The sequence below is a fragment of the Podarcis bocagei genome (genome assembly GCF_964188305.1).
Source record: "Podarcis bocagei genome assembly, chromosome: Z".
Lineage (NCBI taxonomy): Eukaryota > Metazoa > Chordata > Lepidosauria > Squamata > Lacertidae > Podarcis > Podarcis bocagei.
This window is the reverse complement of record NC_138140.1, coordinates 34,972,868-34,991,488: the sequence shown is the minus strand read 5'-3', so window position 1 is coordinate 34,991,488 and position 18,621 is coordinate 34,972,868. Positions and strand designations below refer to the sequence as shown.

Genomic DNA, 18,621 nt, shown 5'->3' with positions numbered 1-18,621 from the left:
GTTATCATAGAATTATAAAGTTGGAAGAGGGACTCCAAGGATTACCTAGTCCAACCCCATTGCAATGCAGGAATCTCAGCTAAAGCATCCAAGACAGATAGCCCAGCCAACCTCTGCTTGAAAACCTCAAAAGAAGGCGAGTCCACAACCTTCTGAGGGAGACCATTCCACTGTCAAACAGCTCTTATCGTCAGAAAATTATTCCTGATGTTTAGTCAGAATCTCCTTTCTTGTAACTTGAAGCCATTGGTTTGAGGCCGACCCTCCAGAGGAGGAAAAAACAAGCTTTTGCTTCACCTTCTCTGTGACAGCCCTTTAGATACTTGAAGATGGCTCTCATATCTCCTCTTTTCCAGGCTAAACATACCCAGCTCCTTCAACTGTTCCTCACTAGGCTTGGTTTTCAGACCCTTGGTCATTTCAGTTGCCCTCCTCTGCACACATTCTAGCTTGTCAGTATCTTAAACTGTTGCATGCAGAACAGAGTACAGTATTCCAGGCGTGGTCTGGCCAAGGTGGAATAGCAAGGTACTATTACTTCCCTTGTCCTGGACACTATTTCTGTTGATGCAGCCTGGAATAGCATTCATTTGTTTTGCTGCTGTATCACAATGTTGGCCCATGTTAAGCTCGTGGCGCACTAAGACCCCCAATATCCTTTTCACATGTACTGCTTGTAAGCCAGGTGTCCCATATCTTATATTTGTACAGCTGATTCTCCCTGGTAGGTGAGGGCTTGCTGAGAGCAACTGAGGTTGGTGCAACAGTGACCCACTATTATTACTATTACTATTACTATTATTTATACCCCACCCTTTCCCCTGAAAGGGAATCAAGGCAGCTTACAGAAAGAAATAAGAACAGCTAAAAACATAGGAGGGGGAATAATAAAAAAGCATAGACCTATTCACCCTAATGATCCAGACTCCACTCATTAAAACACAATAAAATGTTTTTAAAAGATCGAAAATGTATACTACTATTCTTGATTCACCCCACCGCATCCTTTCCTTGTAGCGTGCTGGATAGGCGAGGCATCTTGCAGCAGGAGAGTGCTGCCCTTGAAAGCAGTGCTGGACCTGAGCCCAACACTCAAGTAGAGGGGACCACAGAAAAACCCAGTGCCCAGGAAACCAGTGGTGACAGTGCCCTCCCAGAGGAGAGTGTGGTAAGTGTGGTAGATGCCAGCTTGCTTTGAATGTACTCAGTAAGCAGCTCTGCAATCTGGTGGCCAAGGGCAGGGAATTTGGTTGGGGTTTTCTCAGGCGGGGTGTGTGTGGGTGTGATTTCTGCTATGCAGTCCTAAAAGAAACCTCCAGGAATTGCCAGTTTTCCTTCTGAAATAGATTTTTTTTTAATACTCTGCTGTGACTCACCCTTCATTCTCTTCTCCCTCTTTTTTTCCTTTCTCCTCTCCAGCTCCCTGTGCCAACAGGCAAGGTGCCACAGGAAACCGCGCAGCCCCCTTCTGCAGCAGAACCATCTGTTCCATCCCTGGATCACGAGCAGACAACGCACTAGCCTTCAAAGTGGACATGAACGCTGTTTTTGTTTGGCATACTCCTTGTGGAGAGGACCGGGGCAGGAAACAGCTTGGCAGGACAGTGGCCTTGCTGTTCCCTTTGGCTGTTTGTTCACCAGTGGTTGTGACCTGTGTCTACAAACTGATGAGTGCCAGCACTCCCCTTTCTAATGGATGCTGAGCACCCACTATGCTGCTGAGGGACCCTTCCCCCCTCAAAAGGCAATTGCTGCTGCCTAGGGCAGGCCCACTTCCCCTGTCTTTGGTCTCTTAACACTACTAAGTGAGTGCCTCTCTAGCCTGACATCGCTGAAGCGTGGAGCCAGCTGGGAAGAAGATGGAGCTGGTGGCACTTTTCTGTACTGTCTTTCTACCTGTGGTTGCAGTATTTTATGTTGGCTGAACTCAGCAGCCAGCAGAGCCAAGTTGATAATGGGAACATAAGACAACCAGGTTTCTACATAGCGCTCCTTCCCAAATGTTTCCTGCCGGACCGTGCCATATGGTACCTCTGAACCCCAAGTGGTCCTAAATCATCAAACAACCAGCCAAGGGAGCTCTAGCTTGTCCTTGCCCCCCAACTCTCTCTATTTGTCTAGATATTGAAACTCTGGTACGTTTTTCTCTTTCCTCTTTTATCCCAGTTAGTATGTCTTCCTGGTCTTCTCTCAGTCCCTCCTCCCAACCATTCCAGTCTTCTGAGGTAGCATTGGTAAAAGCTGGCCCCTCCATTCTGCTGAGCTGCTCAGTCAGGGCTACTGAAGGGGCAGGGTGGACCACAAGGTGGTAAAGTGACTTGGGAGCAAAAGAGCCAGTGGCATTTGCTTGGAAAGGATACTACTATACAGGCATAGGAGGTATGCCCTTTTCCCATTACTTCCTTGTGGCCCATAAACCACCTGGTGCTCTTCAGCTCAGTTGATCCAGTGTTGAGTGATGCTCTTTGTATTATCTGGCTAAATGGTAATTGCTCTGTCCAGACCTTCTTGTGCCTCCCAATCCCTCCTTGTTTATAAGTGGAGGGGAGTTGCCAAAAAAGGGCTCTGAATGAGTGGTAGTATGTTTGGGGTGGGTGGGTGGAGTTAGCCTTCAGTGCCATTTCAAGCAAGACTCATACAGCTTAACTGCACATCATCAGGATTCTTCACCATAGGATAATTTTTTGGCTGCTGGTCAGACTGTTGGTAGGAACATGCTTCTTTTTTAAAACTCTCCCTCCGCATAAGAAGCCAATTACATTGGGGAGAAGACTAGCTGGAACCCTCACTCCCTGAAAAACTAGCTTTCTTCCTGCATCATGCAATTCTAACGTAGTTCAGCTGTCACTGAGTAGACCATATCCCAAGTGCAATGAACAGCACCTCTGAGGTGGGAACAGAGCATTGCTTAGCCTATTCCTAATATTTAGCTAACTGTTCAGGTCAGGGCAGCAGAGAAGCTTATCTTCCCCTCACCTCTCCCTGATGGTCTGCAGCTGTTAGAGGTTATATCTCAGTGTATTCCCACTTGGCTTAGGACAGTCACACCACCAGTTCTTCCCACTGTGTTTCCAAGTAGTGAAGCACTCTGGCCAAGTTTGTGCTCTCTTCATCTGCAGGGGTAGAATCAGTGTGTTACCAGATAAGGTTACCAGATGTCCCTGTTTCCCGAGGACAGTCCCTGGATTTACAAATCAGTCCCCATACAAAATCCATTGACGTTGAAAAGTGTCCCCGGATTCATTGAAAAAAATCTGGTAACCTTAGTTTAGCAAGTCCCCTGCAGTGACTGAGAGAAAGGTGGTTCCTCTTCTAACATGGTGGTGTGGTCCATGTAGCTTCCTTATTTCCCCCACTGGGCATGGTGGGAGCCAGGAATAGGCAGATGCACCTCCAACAATCATTGCTTGATGCCTTGCCAGTGCTGCCCTCCTTCCTTGAGGCAAAGGTAGAGGATACTCCCGTATTTCCCCAATTACTGACCAAATCTCAAGTGTTGCAACCATATTGTTTGGATTATATTTTCTAATGTACTGTGTCAAATTGCTCCAGGGAGCAGGATGGTCCTGGCTGCCTTGAAGCTTTGGTGTGCTCCTCTGATCTCAATGAAGGTATTGGAATTTATCTGGTGTGTTATGTGTGTTGCCTTGGCACTAGTTTGTCTCCACTGCTACTCTCCATTACTGGTGTTAGGCTTGTAGGTAGCCTGGTTCCCCTGCCTCTGTTTATGGTGCAGCATTTACTTTAAACTGAATCTTCCGTAGTAAAACAAGAGGCAGCCTGCCTTGTAAAGTAGTACTTTGCCAGGACACCACCCTTTTGATACAAACAGAGAAGCCACACTGAACCAGTGGCCATAACTCTTGTCAAAGTGGGAGAACCAGGTGTGGTATACTTGACTTCTCTTCCTGCCAGTCATTATCATGGAAGCCTGCTTGGAGAACTGCCTTCAAGTTTTCATAAGACGTGGCTTCTGTGTAGGCTGGCGTAGGGCAATTGAATGAGGGGCTGATGGAAACAAACAGGATGAACTGGCTGTCACAGTTGTGTGAGAGGGGTCAGTATGCCTCACTCCACAACAGAGTGGAGGGTTTCTTTTTTCTGCTGCTTGGGTAGAGGGTGGTGGTTTTAAACCCACTTTTCCAAAAAGGTACTGTACCAGACCTGTGCTTTGGGATGTAAATGTGCTTTATTGGGATCCTGTACAAAGAGGCTAAATCTGACCCAAAGAAACCCTGGTTCAATTTGCCAAACACAGCTCAACATCCCCAGCCAGTAAAGTGCAAACCTCCTAATCCAAATGGTGCTGCTTCTCAGAGGCAGCTCAGCCAGCCTGGGAATTATACCTACCTGATGTTGACCAGATACACAGGAAGCTTCCTTATATTTAGCCAGACCAATGGTCCATTGAGCTTTAGTCCACACTGCCAGCAGCATCCCAAGAGTTTCAGATGGGAAGCATCTTGTGGCCCTACCTGGCTATGCCATGAATCAAACCTGGGACTGTCTTTGTGAAAAACATGCATTCTGCCACTGAGTTATGGCCCTTCCCTGCTTTCTTTCTCTCGATGCAGTTCCACACGTCATTTTAAACAAGATAATTATGGGAATATTCAAAGCGAAAAAAAGTAGCAAATTGTCCATCTTCATTTCCTCCCCACATTAGAGCAAACCACCCTGCTTTTTAGGTCGTCGTTCCTCCTGGGGAGCCTTTTCCCACTCCACAACACAAAGAAGGGGAAAGCAGTGGCTACGTTCAGAGCATTAATCTCTGCATCTGCTGCTCTTCTTCAGGGATACAGACCACAGTTATTTAGTTCTACCTCCAGCCTTCAGTCATGACCCCTATTGTGTTGGTTCTGTATTTTGAGTAAGGGGGGTGGGGTGTCCTTTGAGCCAGAAGGTACTGAGCCTATGGGGAGAACAGTAACCATCCTCAGCTCAGCAGCATGTTCAATAGTTCTCAGTACCTGTGGGTGGAGGGACAGCTTGAGCCAACTGCATGCAAGAAGGCTAAACAACAAGCCTTTCTAAATGCAAAAACCTGTTCTTAAAATTTCTAGCCTAGGGAAAGGCAGAGTTTCTGGGACCTGACAGATTTATTGATTTATCCAGCCAATACTCCGGGAGTAGTAAGGCTGCAGCAATGCTCTTGCTCTTTCTGAAGAGGGAGCTTTTGATTTTGCAGCTGTATCTTCTGTCTTGGAGGCAGGCGCGTTTTGGATGACTGCTTACATTTGCCAAACCAACCCCCAGGATGAAGAAGGAAAAACCTTTTCTCAGCGTGAGCCAGCCAGAGAGAGATTTTGCAGCTCTTTCCCCAGTTTAGAGTCTTCTCGCCCGCTGTCCAGTGTCTCTGTCCCTTCAAAGCAGCCAGAATCACGGGGAATGTCTCCCTTTGGCTCTCCAGGGCCCCCCAAGCTTCCTCCTTCATCTTCAGCCTCACTGCTTGCTGGGGAGAGAGAAAGCAACTATTGTTACTGGAAAGCCCACCTGTAGGGAAATGGGAAGCTGTTGGACATGAGGCCAGATTATTTGGCCAGTGTTGTCTACCCTTGAATGCAGTAGCCTCCCATGATTTCAAGTAGAATGGGGTATCTTCTATTGTCTGCTACTTGACCCTTTTAACTGGAGATGGTAAGCTTTGAATCTAGGACCTTCTGCAGGCAAAGCAGAAGGTCTGCTAAAGAGTCTGTGAATGGGAAGGGAAAGAAACAAGCTTTTTAATAAAAGCACTTACTGTCATAATCAAGCAGGAGGTCCGCTGCTGTTAGCAGCTTGGCACGGTGTTGTGGGTCAGTTATATTCAGTTCATTCAGGTGGGTCTCTTGCAGCTCTTTGAAGTCCTCCAAGGTCTGGTAGCCATTCAGTAGCAATGTAGAGGCATACTCCTGATGAATGGGAAAGAGCATCAATGTGCTGGCTATGAGCAGCTAGCCAGGTTCAGTGACTGGGGGACTTCATGTGTAGACTCTGGTAGACTTACCTGACATTGGCCACAGCAGCATTCTGATCAGTGCTAGGCTGCGGTTGCTTCCATTTAAATTTCCCACAATGCCCCAGAAGTCCTGAGCATTGTGGGAAATTTATTGGTGGCTACCAGACCCAATCACCCAGTGCTAAGAAAGCAAATTGTTTCTTCAAGTGGAGTCCAAAGCAAGGATCTAGCCCCTGCCCCCAACAACTGCCCTAGGGTCCTACATGCTGATAAAAGAAGAAGTAAGTCTCAATGTAAACCCCCAAAGGGAGAAACAAGAGCAGAGGCAATAACAGTTCTGACAGAGGCCTCTGTGCAACAACATAAATACGGTAAGTGTTTTTATAGAGAGGGAGGATTTAAAAAGTGGGGACTAGCAGCTTGGGGGGGAAATACCCTACATCTGTACAATAGATGCAATCAGATCAGAACATCTGTTCAGCAATGGAGCTCAAATGCTAGTTCTTGTGGAATTTTTGCCAATAAGTTTAGATCCTTCATTGCTGCACTTTATTTGCACTTCATTGCTGCACTTCATTTGCACTTCATTGCTGCACTTCATTGCTGCACTTCATTGCTGTACTAGCTGCAAGAGCTTTTATGCAGTGGCTATGACAGCTCTATATGGTTGAACTCAGGCTGCTAAAATTCAGGCTGGCCTATTCCTTTATGGGGAATGAATTACGGCTGTATGTACATATGTGGACTATATGCTAGCCTGGGCTAGTTAATCACATTTGTTTCTAGCCTCTCTGTACAGCAAAATGCCAGCAATGAGCTAGAGCTCCATGCACCCTCCAAACATTCCTCAAAAACAACTCCACCAAGTCAAACCATTAGCCCATCCAATGTCTATCTAACTATAGTTTGCTAATCAGCAGTAAGGCCCAGAGTTTCAGACAGGTATCGTTTCCGAGCCGTATTTGGAGATTCCAGAGACGGACCCTTAGATGTCCTCCACGCAAAATGTGTGCCCAGTCCCTGAACCACAAACCCAACCCTCTAGTAGCCTTGCTGTTTTGCTCTACTGGTAGGGCAACATCCTCACCTCAAGATTCATGCGTTCCAGCAGTTCGTGCAAGGTTTTGGGTTTGGGCCTCTTGCTCCTGCTTCGCGAACTGCTTTTTGCAACTGGAGCAGGGTCTTCTGGGATGATGTCCACATAGATGAACTTGAAGGAGCCCACTTTGTTGTTCAAAAGACCAGTCCAGGTACCTGCAGGTGCCTTTGCAATGATGTGGATGACATCTCCTTTCTATGCCAAATGCAAAATCATCACATCTTTTAGTTGATCTTACAGCACCACACAGCATGACTATTCAGTCCTACAGGAACACAGGTGCTGGTATCAGCCTGGTATCTCTCTACTTCCTCCCCACCCCCGAACTGAGGATGTGGGGTTTCTGTGACCTTCAGGTATGGTTCAGTCAAGCTACTGCCTTCCAAGAGAGGAGCCATCAGCCTAGATCTATCTTGTTTGAGATACCTAACCTCTGAAAACTAGTCCCACTCTTCATGTTGCTGTGGTGTTGCCAGCTGTACACAAGTAATGGCCACACATCTATTGCTGCACCCACTTTTTGCTTCCGGCCTTGCTCACCCCTGGTGTGCTGATCTTGGAAAGTTGCCTAAGGGAATGAGGCCCTTTGGCTGAAAAAAAGAGAGGCTTCTCACCTGCTATTATACTGAGTGAAGGGAAGACAGCCAGAACCAACACTTGAGAAGTGACAAAGGTTTTTTTTAAAAAAATAATTTATCCCTCTCAGTTGTTGAAGTGCTCCAGTTTGTGGAGTTTGTGGTCCTGCAGGTGTTGCTGGACTATATTGTCCATCTCTGACCACTGGCCATGCTGGCTGCAGTGTTGGGACTTGGGAGTCCTACAACAGCTGGAGAGCCAACTCTTGCTACACAGTCCTAATCCTACAATGGGTCACCATTTTTCAGGATGATGCCACATTGGCCTGATCAATAACTTGGCATGAAATATTTCCTTTGTAGGCTGATGACAAAAGAGATCTCTCTGCTAGAACAAGTCTGCCTTTGCAGACTTGCAAGGGAAGATAAATGCCAAGTGTTGCATTGTTGCTTACCTGAAGTTTCAGAGAGTCTTTATCATACGGGCTGGGGAGGAAGTCAGTGTGAACTTTGGCTTTTCCACAAAAAGGGCCAACATAGGGTATGGGGCTGGCCTCGTCTCCCTTCTTGCTGCTGCTGCAGCTGCTTCCCATCAGTCTGGGATTGGACAATTCAGTCCCTGCAGGAGGAGAGGTTCAGATCAGAAGGAAGAAATTGTAGTGGGTGGATTTTGCTGGGGCTTACAGTTTGGACACTGGACCTCTGGTAGGTTCAGTGAAATGGAGACAGAGTGATTGATGGATGTAAACTGCCTCCTCCCCTTTCAGCAGGGGGTGAGCTATTCAGGGTTTAGGAGATCTCGTCCAGCCACGTCATTCAGTGTGTGGCAGTGTGTGCTGATATAAAGCTACCCTCCAGCTTGTGGTCTTTCTCCTGCTTCCTCCAGAAAAAAGAAATCCTTGCAAACAGAAAGCTAGTGTGCCAAGGAAAAAAAGCGATGTTTGAACCCTTCTCCATGAAGCCTCGTTTCCTGTATGGAGGAAGCTTGGTGTTGCGGGGTTTTATTTGTACAGACAGGCGTCCTCTTATGAGAGCTTCTGTCTGCAGTCCAAAGTGTTTATATAGCCCAGCCTCAGTGCTAAGCCTTCATGCTGGACTCACCATTTGGTGAGTGAAAGCTGCTGGTCTCCTCACTTGATTCTGGAAAGACTGGGCCTTCGTCTTCAGTGGGGCTGCTGATGGGAGATGCAGCAGCCTCGTCTTCAGCTTCCCCCTGCATTAGGGCAATAAGGCACAATGAACACTTTGCTCGGGTCTAGTGTCTAGACCCTGTTTCTTGCAGCATCCTGCTCAGTTCTGTTCTTCCCCCAACTACCAAAAGTCTTTCCCAGCTGGGCAACCCTTTAAATGAACTTAAAACATGTGCTCTGCATGCCCAGTGGTCCACCACTGAGCCACTAGGGCCCATATATTTTGGAATTAATGGTCGTATGTTCCTTCTCTCCCCACTCCCAAACCTTTAGAGGGTATCATGAATTATGTCACTCCCTTCAAAATACGGTATGTAAATCCTACATAAGTGTTCAGATGCCATGCTGCTGAGTTTGGTTGAGTTTGAGTGCCATGCTGCTGGATTTCTCCCTTCAAGTCCTAAACATCAAGCTTAGCTGTGCGTGCTTAACATGTCATTAGCAATCATGTATCTGTTCTTACACACCCACACAGGGAAGGGCCAGAACATCTGCTTTGCATGTGTCCCAGTTTGAATCCTTGGCATCTCCTTGTAGAGTTGGGAGAGAACCCTGTCTGAAACTCCAGAAAGCATTAGCAAGTAGAGACAGTACCAAGCTAGCTGGACCTTAGGTCTGATTTTGTATAAGTCAGCTTCCTATCTGCAGCATTCTGGCCATTTCTTCCCCCTGCCCTGTGCTCTTGATAAGGGTTTCCCAAAAGTGGGTCTCCAACTGTTTTGGGACTACAACTCCCATCATCCCTAGCTGGCAGGACTAGTGGTCAGAGATGAAGGGAATTGTAGTCCGAAAACAGCTGGAGATCCAAGATTGGGAAACCCTGCTCTAGATGAATATCCCCTTGCCCAAGCTGCTATTAAGCTCAGAAGGAAAGTTCTTGCTGGTGTTTTCTTGATGGGCTAACAGAAGCTCATGGATCTCTGCACCTGTTATAAATTTTTAATTTTTTTAAAAAACAAACAAACAAACAGTGATTAATGATGCATTTAAATGTCATGTCTTGTTTGGTGCTTAGGCTTCAGTCTTATCAGGCTCTGGGCAAGTATTCAAAGAGTTATTATTAATAAAGTATTTATAAGCCACTTAGCATCCAAAAAAAATCGCAAAGCAGTGTAGGAAAGGATAAAAGGCACACGGTGCCAACCACTGAAATAAAACCTGTTCAAGCATCACAGTGGCCAAGTAAGAGACAATAAAATGCACAGCCAGCGAGCTACTCCATAAAGGGTTAGGTGAAATGAAAAGTCTTTAGCAGGTGTTGAAAGCATAAGGTTGCTGGCCCCTTGACCCAAGGTGTGCTAGGTGTCAAAGCATCACAGACCTTGGTGGTTTTGTTTCACACAAGACACCAGACCCAGGCCTTGCTGCATGAATTGACATCACCAGGCAGCTGTACAAGGGGCCTATTGCTGATCCCTAGAGCCTCTTCGCTGGCGTTGCTCTTCGTTTCTGTTGCTGCCTATTCACTTTCCCCTCGCAAGCATGAGGGCTGAGAAAAGAACAAGAAAAGAGCAAGCATCTCCCTTCAGGTAATGACGCAATTTAGGTCCAGTGGGAAAGGAAAGTCGGCTGGTCACGCTGCCTCGTTTCTCACCTGCTCTGCGAGAGCTTTGGCGGCTGCTTTGCCGGTCTTCCTGTTCATGGTCCGGGAGATGGCAGCTCTCCATCTCTTACCCAGCTTTGAGGTGCTGCTTCGGCCTGAGTCATCTGGGCTGGGCACAGAGTTTGTACGACTGCCTTCGGGGACCTGTACAGAAGAGGAAAAGTATTGGGAGCAGCTGGCCTGGAGAGGAGGAGATGCCTCCTTGCTGGGTGTGGGATGCGGTGAATCAAACCTTCCATGTGCCCCCAGCAACAGATATGAAGAGGCCTGCCTTTTCAGACAGGCTGAGCTATTGTACGGCTGTCTACACACCCTTTTCCCACTGAATATGAGGGGGGTGCACGTAAATATATGTGCAGTTGCTGAACTGTAGCTTTTGAGATGGGGCAGAGATGGGCAGCACAGCGTTTCGGACAGTGCAGGAACCACGGAAGTGGGGGAATAAGGACCAGGCGACATCCCTTGAAAGGGGCAGAAGCTCTAACATTGTCAATATAAAACAGAAATGGGGAACCCGTGGCCATTTGGATGTTGTTTGGGATGCAGCTCCTGCCATCCTTGACCAATGGCCATGTTGGCTGAGGCTGATGAGAGTCCCAACAGCTCTGGGATGTCACAGGTAGGAGAAGCTAATACGAGCTGCAATACGAGAGGCAAATGTGATGCAGCTGATTCAGGGCTGCAGCAGTGGAAGCCCAAGGCAGGTAAGAGCAGGACTGACTGTAGGCAGTGGATGGGAACAGGTATGGTCCCAAGGCACATGAGACCACTCCTTGCTTTGCTGAAACTGGTGGTCAGCACCTGGAAGGTGATTGGTCGGAGCCATATTGTTATGTACTGAGTTGAATAGGATCCAAAATGCAGCAGTCTGATTGGTCCTAGAACAATAGGATCCAAAATGCAGCAGTCTGATTGGTCCTAGAACAATAGGATTCAAAATGCAGCAGTCTGATTGGTCCTAGAACAATGCAGCAGTATGATTGGTCTGCAGGAGCCACCCAATCCAGCTCCAGATGGAAGTGAATCCACAACCTGATTGGCCTACAGGAGAATTCTGGAATTAGCCAATCACGTGCAGCCCATTGTGTAAATAATGTATATAAAGCAGATTCATTCCTCCTCACCACTATGAGCTGAATAAAGAGCATGAAATCCACTCTCGACTCAAGAGTATATATTTCACATATAGATGTTGCCTGGTAGCACCATACATTTAAAGCACACACATATTGCTTTAACAGTCATGGCTTCCCCCAAAGAATTGTGATTTGTAGCTACAATTCCCAGCACGCTAAGCAAATCACAGTGCATAGATAGAATTTTTTGGAGAAAAGAATGTGACCATTCCGTGATGGATAAAAGGTAGGATATTAGGGTAAGAAAATGAACAGATTAATATGTGAATAAGCCTGGGCAGAGTCGGATGCTCTGTGATGAAGGTGATATGGTCAGAGTATCAGAGCCTAGAGTTCGAATCCCCATTCAGCACTGAAGCTCACATTGGGACAGTCACTGTAGCTCAGGGTTGCTGTGAGGATAAAACTGGGAGAACCACCTTGAGCTCCCTGGAGGAAAAGGTGTCTTACAAATGTTATAGGTAAATAAATGGGGGTACTCACCTCCTCCTCTAGGTTGAATTCCTTCTCACTAGGTAGAGGGGAGCTGGGTTTGGATTTAGGAAAGTCCTTGAAGCTGCTGGATCGCTGCAGGGACAGCTGATAAGGGGAGCAAGAGGGTGCAGCATGTAAATATAGGAAAAAGCAGGGAGCACACATCTGGAAACGGATGGAGGGGCATGTGAAGGCTCAGCCTCCTAGTCCTCATGTTGTAACCAATTCTGCAACCAAATCCAAGCTGGTGTAACTGGAGAAAATACAGATTCTTCCTGTTAACCCAGCCTCTCATTTCCTCATTCCTCTCTTGCGTCCACTGTGCAGTATTTTTAGATTTGAAAGCTCCGCGGGGCAGAGATCTGGCCTCTTATGAAGTGCCATGCGCACGGATGGTGGCACCCACGTCAGACTAGCTGGGACTGATGGGAGTTGTAGTCCAAAATAGCTGGAGCAGGTACTAACTTAGCGATGGCTATACCTTAAACAACAACAACCTCTCCCACATCAAGCTCTGTTATTAATATGTTGGCTGGGGAAGGGGGGGGAGTAAATGGGGAACTGTGGGAAGGCGTGGCTCGGGAAGGAAGCAGGCCTTTTTAAGGAAGCATGAACTGTTGTTACGAGGGAAGTACTGTAGAAAGCTGCACGTCTACGCTCCTCGCCAGCTCACGATCTGACTGTACATTTTGGTAAGAGGAAAGAGCAAGTCGCTCCTGTCCTGCTCTCTCTCCAATTAGTGTTAGCATCACTTGGAGTCCCCCGTCCTCCCATCTCGCAATATACAGTGGTACCTCGGGTTACGGACGCTTCAGGTTACAGACTCCGCTAACCCAGAAATAGTACCTCGGGTTAAGAACTTTGCTTCAGGATGTGAACAGAAATCGTGTGGTAGCGGTGCGGCGGTAGCAGGAGGCCCCATTAGCTAAAGTGTTAAGAACAGTTTCAGGTTAAGTACGGATCTCCGGAACGAATTAAGTTCTTAACCAGAGGTACCACTGCACATGCATTGCTCTGGATCTTGCACGCCATCAGAGACGGGAAACGGGTGCACGGAACAGGGGCGCCGACTTATAAAAAATATTGGGGGGGCCCATACCGGGGTCCTGCCGCTGGTTCGCTCGGGTAGCCGGGAGAACGCAGTTCGAGGTGGCGGTGTTGGGGAGAGACCCTCGCTCAGGGCGCCACTAGACTTGGCGGCCGGCGGCCTATCTGGGGGGTTTTGGAGCGTATTTCGGCGGAGCGATTGGGGAGGAGGGGGCTTGTTGCCGGATTCTTCAGCTGAGCCGGAGATCCACTGCTGGGGGTCCCTGGGCCGAGTTGTGAGCACGGCCTGCTGAAGGGAGATCCAGCCGATTGCGCGACGGGGACGGCCGGGGCTCTCCGGCTAGGGCGCGCGGCTGGCTGGCTGGCGAGGGAGCAGGTGGGGAGGAGGCGGGGGTCCTCACTCTCTTAGGAAACGCACCCGCGCGCCCGATTGCCACGAAGTCCGAAGGGTGCGTGTGTGGAATTAAAAAGCAAAAACGAGATACGGGCAGGGCAGGCAAAGAGTTTTCTGCAAGAGGATGGAGGGCAGGTTGAAGAGAAAATCACTCAGGATGAGACAGTCAAATCAGCCATGATAAAATGGGCTCAGGATATTGGGTATAACATCATGTTTGAGGACTGGGAAAGGTTATGGACCACCGGAATGAAATTCACGGCATGTAATGCCTTGAAGGAAAATATTATGAAAATGATTTATAGGTGGTACATGACCCCAGTCTAGCTTGCAAAAATATATCACCTGTCTGATAATAAATGTTGGAAATGTAAGGAGGCTGAAGGGACATTCTTTCACCTCTGGTGGACTTGTCCAAAAGTGAAGACCTTCTGGGAAATGATCTATAATGAGTTAAAAAAGGTATTTAAGTATACCTTTCCCAAGAAACCAGAGGCCTTCCTCTTGGGCATTGTTGGCCAGAAAGTGTTAAAGAAGGATAGAACTTTCTTTATGTATGCAACTACAGCAGCAAGAATTCTCATCGCAAAATATTGGAAGACACAAGATTTACCCACACTGGAAGAGTGGCAGACGCAATTGATGGACTACATGGAACTGGCTGAAATGACTGGCAGAATCCGAGATTTGGGAGAAGAAACAACGGAAGAGGACTGGAAAAAATTTAAGGACTATTTACAAAAACAATATAAGTTGTATGAATGTTAAAAATTTACACGATTTGGAAACTATAGCTTCAGCAATTAGATTTGGGAAACAGGAAATTATATTTTAAGTAAGAAAAGGTCAAAATCTAAGGTAATACTATGTTTAATTTAAGATATAAGTAACTGATGAAAAGTATGTTAAATTTAGAGGTATAGTATTTGAAAAGTACAAAATAAGGTACGAAACAAGGTAATAATTTGCTGATATCTTTATTATAAAGAATGCAGGGTAAGGGAGATGCGAGGAAGTCCAGTTAGTTATATAAAAAATGTGTTGAATGGTTGGTTTTCTTTTCTTCTTTTTCTTTTTTCTTTTTCTTGTTCTTTTACTTTTTTCTTCAGTGTATGTTTCTAACTTTGTATTTGAAAACTTAATAAAATATTTATATATATAAAAAAAGAGAGAAAATCCTTTCGCTTTTCTGGGGCGCAGGGAAGTCTCAGAGCCGGAGGTTGGGGAAGGGACCCCCTTTGCTCTGCCCTCTTCTCCCGTCTTAGATTCGCATGGGGGTCCCCGCCCGAGCTTGCCTGGCCACCGGGCCACACAAGGGCCGCGCTCTACGCGGCACACCTTGCTAGCCGCGCAGCTGTCCTCCGCGGCTGCGGAGCGGCCCTGCGCCGGTGCCCAGCCCCTCTGGGCGCCCGCTGCACTGCCAATGACAAGCGGGCCACGTCGCGGGCGGGGAAGGCGTCACTTTCTTTCCCGATCCTGCATCCTCCCAGTCTTCCAGCCCTTTTTTGGGTTGGAAGCTCGTCTCGTTCGCCCTTCTCCTTTCTTCACCCTGCGCGCAATTTTCCTCCCTCGTCTCCCTCCTCATTTCTCCTTCCTTCCTTCCTTCCTTCCTGACTGACTGACGGGCTTGGGCTCGGGCTCAGGCTCGGGCTCGGGCTCCGGGTCGGGCTCAGGCTCGGGCTCGGGCTCGGGCTCGGGCTCGGGCTTCGGGTCGGGCTCAGGCTCGGGCTCGGGCTCGGGCTCGGGCAGCCACAGCGTCGGCGGTGTTGGCGATCGGCGGCGCGGGGGGATGGCCCTCCCGGGGGAGCCGGCGCTGCTCAATGGGGTTGCCAAGGAGACAGGCCGGCCGCCCCCCTCCCCCGGCCCGGCGCCCCCGCCGCGCCGGTGCCCGTTATCGAGCTGGTGCGCGCCGGGCGCCCTATAAAAGCCGCGGACGCGCCCACCGCCGCCCGAGATTATTGGGGGGGCTGAGCCCCCCCAAACGAATTTTTGAGGGGGCTCGGGCCCCCTCAAGCCCCATGGAGTCGGCGCCTATGGCACGGAAGAAGCATTGGCCTTAAGCCAACCTGGCCGTTCCCGCTTTCACATCTGGCGTGCATCTCTTTTTTTTCTTTTGTAAGGTCGCTACAAAAATCGCCACTCAGCGAATGAAGCGCGTGGCTTGGCACCACCACCAACAGCAAGCTCTCTCGAGCCTAAGCGCTAGAGCGGCGAAGGTGTGCGGGAGGTGGGGCTTGGCTTACGAACAGAGAAGCTGCCGAAGTCAGAGGACGGCTATTGCGTGTGTGTGTGTGTGTGTGTGTGTGTGTGTGTGTCCGCACGCGGTGGCGCATTTGAGGTCCGAAAATGCAAATACTTGCAAAGCGGAGTTCACGCCTCGGTGCATAAGCAAAGCAGGAGGAAGGGGTGGATGTGGGGAGCTGGGAGCTGCTGGTAAGCCTACACCAGATCCACACAATACGAAGCCCACGACTCCGCCCCGATGCAAAAGCTGCTCATCATCGCAGTGCCCCCGCCCCCTGAGAAGGACTACCAGCCGGTCATACCAAAAACACACACAGTCAGTTCTTTTGCGGTAGCCCTCCAGTCACACGTAGGAAGGCTCGCTTCAGCTCTTGTCGGAGTGGCATGCTTGCAGCGCTGTGCAAAACTCGGAACTGATTTGCTCAGAGGGCTCCCCAGGTGGGGCGGCCGCAACGAAACTGTGCAATGACAGCTCTACTCGCGGTCTGTAGTTGAGTTGCAGCTTGAGATCTCACGGGCTGCAGCCCATTTCATCAAATGCATCCGAGAACAGATGCATCTGATGAGGTAGGTTGTTGCCTAGCAAAGCTCTGCCCCCCTGTAAGAAGCCAGAAAGAAGATATTCTAGAGGGGGTGCTGTTCTGTGGGAATTTGAACCATTGTTTGGTTTTGGAAGAGAGAAATGAGGAAGTGAAAAAGGGGGGGGGGGTGACAGGAGAAGATGGAGAGGTGAAGGGAACAACATCCCCCAAAGAATGAGAGAGGAAGAAACTGGGGCACTAACATTTAATCCACTAATGAGTGAGATAAATGGGAAATAATATGCCCCGAAATCAGGCTGCCGTTTGGAAAATATATAAAAGCTGCAGAGGACAAACACCATCTTCCTTGTTTTAGGTCCAGGAGGAAAGCAGCTTTGAAGATGATGCAAGCTACGCAACACATGTGAATAGGCTAAAAATTGGGAGAAAGTCATAGCGCAGCCATAAGGCATTACATTTGCATACAGAGGGTCCCAGGTCCAATCCCTGGCATCTTCAAGTACAACCGGGAAAGATCCCTGCTTAAAAGCCTGGAGAGCTGCTATCTAGCCGGTGTAGACAACACTAAACTAGATGGAGTCAATAGTCAGTATGAATGCAGCTTCTTGTTCCTAAAACAGACTTATTGCTTCATAAACATTTGCTTCTAATGTGTGCAAATTTAACTGAGAGGTTAATGACCAATACTGTACTCATATTATAAATTCTTTAACATTTATTTAATAGGCCTAAGAAAGAGCACCCTCTGTCTGCAGAGAACAGAGTGGGCACTGAGCTCTGATCTTTCATGTTTCTATGGCTTGATCATTTCACTCCCCTTTTCTCCTGTGTTTCTGGATGAAGTCTTCCCTCCCCTTTGCCCTGGCATAAGTGCTGCACTGTTTATCAGCTGCTGTTTTCCGTGGTGTGGAAAATGTCCCTGATGGATTTCTGCACATCATACCACTTAAACTAGAACAAGCTCAGAGTCAGAAAACAAACACACAAACACATCCACATATGCAGTACACAGACACTGCCTAACAAGGATGCCTGCTGAAGGAAACTGCCCCCCCCCCCACAAGAAGCAGGGATGGAAGGCTTGGATGGCCACAGTTTACCCACCCCTGCCCATGAAGCAAGCTGGAGGACTCGTATCTAAAAAGCATCTGTCCTAGACAGTTTGGTGCTCTGGATAGCTGCAGGGCTGTCAACTGTCCTGGAGAGCCCCTCTAGGATTGTGGCACTCAATTTCACTGGTGTGACAGCCTCACCCCAAGGAAACATTGCTGCCCAAAGAGACCACTTGAGCGGATTTTGCAGTTGCTGTGAACCTAGCTGGGTCCAGCTTTGCCTAACATAGCACAACCACAAAGGGACCTGAGACAGCTTCTACAGCAGCAGGTGCCAAGCAGCATGGGGGAAAGGGGAACACAGAAGCTGCCATATTTTCAGAACCTTGCTACAGATAGCTCAATATTGTCTATTCTGGCTGGCAGTGGCCTTGCAGGGTCTCAGCTAAGAAGCTTTTACCAGCCTTACCTGGAATTGCCAGGGATTGAACCCAAGACCTTCTACATGAAAAGCAGATGCTCTACCACTGAGCTACAGCAACCCTTGTACCAAAGCGTAGCCCCTAAGGCAGGGATCAGCAAACTTTTTCAGCAGGGGGCCAGTCCACTGTCCCTCAGAGCTTGTGGGGGGCCGGCCAGACTATATTTTTTTGGAGGAAAGAACAAATTCCTATGCCCCACAAATAACCAAGAGATGCATTTTAAATAAAAGCACACATTCTACTTGTGTAAAAATACCAGGCAGGCCCCACAAATAACCCAGAGATGCATTTTAAATAAAAGAACACATTCTACTCATGTAAAAGCACGCTGATTCCCGGACCGTCCACGGGCCAGATTTAGAAGGTGATTGGCCCCCGTGCCTTAGTTTGCCTACCCATGCCCTAAGGAAATCCACAACTCCTAGCCTCTGGCTGGCAAACTATGCCCCCCCCCAAAGTCTTCTAAAAACAATAGGTACAAAGGACTAGCATGAAATGTAAGGAATTCAGGCCTTGGTGCTCTCCACAGCCTCATCCCATTGGTCAAGTGCTGCTGTTGTGCCCCTACTAGCAATCTGTTGGGCAAGAAGAGGTTCTGGGAAGAGGTGAGGACCTGGTGCTTGCCTCTCCAATCACTCACCTTCCTCTTCTGCACTGGGTCCTTCTCACTGGCATTGGATGGCTTCCGGCGCAACATGGTGCTCTCTCTCCAGAGTACATTAAGTGACAGGCAGAGCGAGAGAGTAAGCCAGAGAGAAGCAGCAGGCGACTATGAGAAGCGACAGAGGCCAGGAAGTAGGCAGGAAATCACTGCATCACATGGGCTCCTTTCCCAGCAACTGGGC

The 18,621-nt window shown here is 48.4% G+C and overlaps 2 protein-coding genes across 6 annotated transcripts in view; one reads left to right on the top strand and one right to left on the bottom strand.

Moving 5' to 3' along the window:
* ZDHHC9 (zDHHC palmitoyltransferase 9) overlaps nt 1-3,624 on the top strand; it is a 22,783-nt gene extending 19,159 nt beyond the window's left edge. For all 4 annotated transcript variants that reach the window (XM_081179481.1, XM_081179478.1, XM_081179479.1 and 1 more), the window contains 2 exons: nt 1,018-1,168; nt 1,420-3,624. In XM_081179481.1, coding sequence (XP_081035607.1) covers nt 1,018-1,168; nt 1,420-1,521 — 253 coding nt within the window. In that variant the 3' untranslated portion in view covers nt 1,522-3,624. The remainder of the gene's footprint in view (nt 1-1,017; nt 1,169-1,419) is intronic.
* SASH3 (SAM and SH3 domain containing 3) overlaps nt 1-18,621 on the bottom strand; it is a 19,738-nt gene extending 1,117 nt beyond the window's left edge. Inside the window, exons 1-8 of one of the 2 annotated variants that reach the window (XM_081179483.1) lie at nt 18,417-18,621; nt 12,025-12,120; nt 10,397-10,549; nt 8,714-8,825; nt 8,068-8,231; nt 7,026-7,232; nt 5,741-5,891; nt 5,274-5,452 (exon numbers count right to left, since the gene is read on the bottom strand). In XM_081179483.1, the coding sequence (XP_081035609.1) occupies nt 5,280-5,452; nt 5,741-5,891; nt 7,026-7,232; nt 8,068-8,231; nt 8,714-8,825; nt 10,397-10,549; nt 12,025-12,120; nt 18,417-18,473 (1,113 nt within the window). In that variant the 5' untranslated portion in view covers nt 18,474-18,621 and the 3' untranslated portion in view covers nt 5,274-5,279. Of the gene's footprint in view, nt 1-4,170; nt 5,453-5,740; nt 5,892-7,025; nt 7,233-8,067; nt 8,232-8,713; nt 8,826-10,396; nt 10,550-12,024; nt 12,121-18,416 lie in introns of those variants that run through there. The other variant, XM_081179482.1, reaches the window with a different exon arrangement.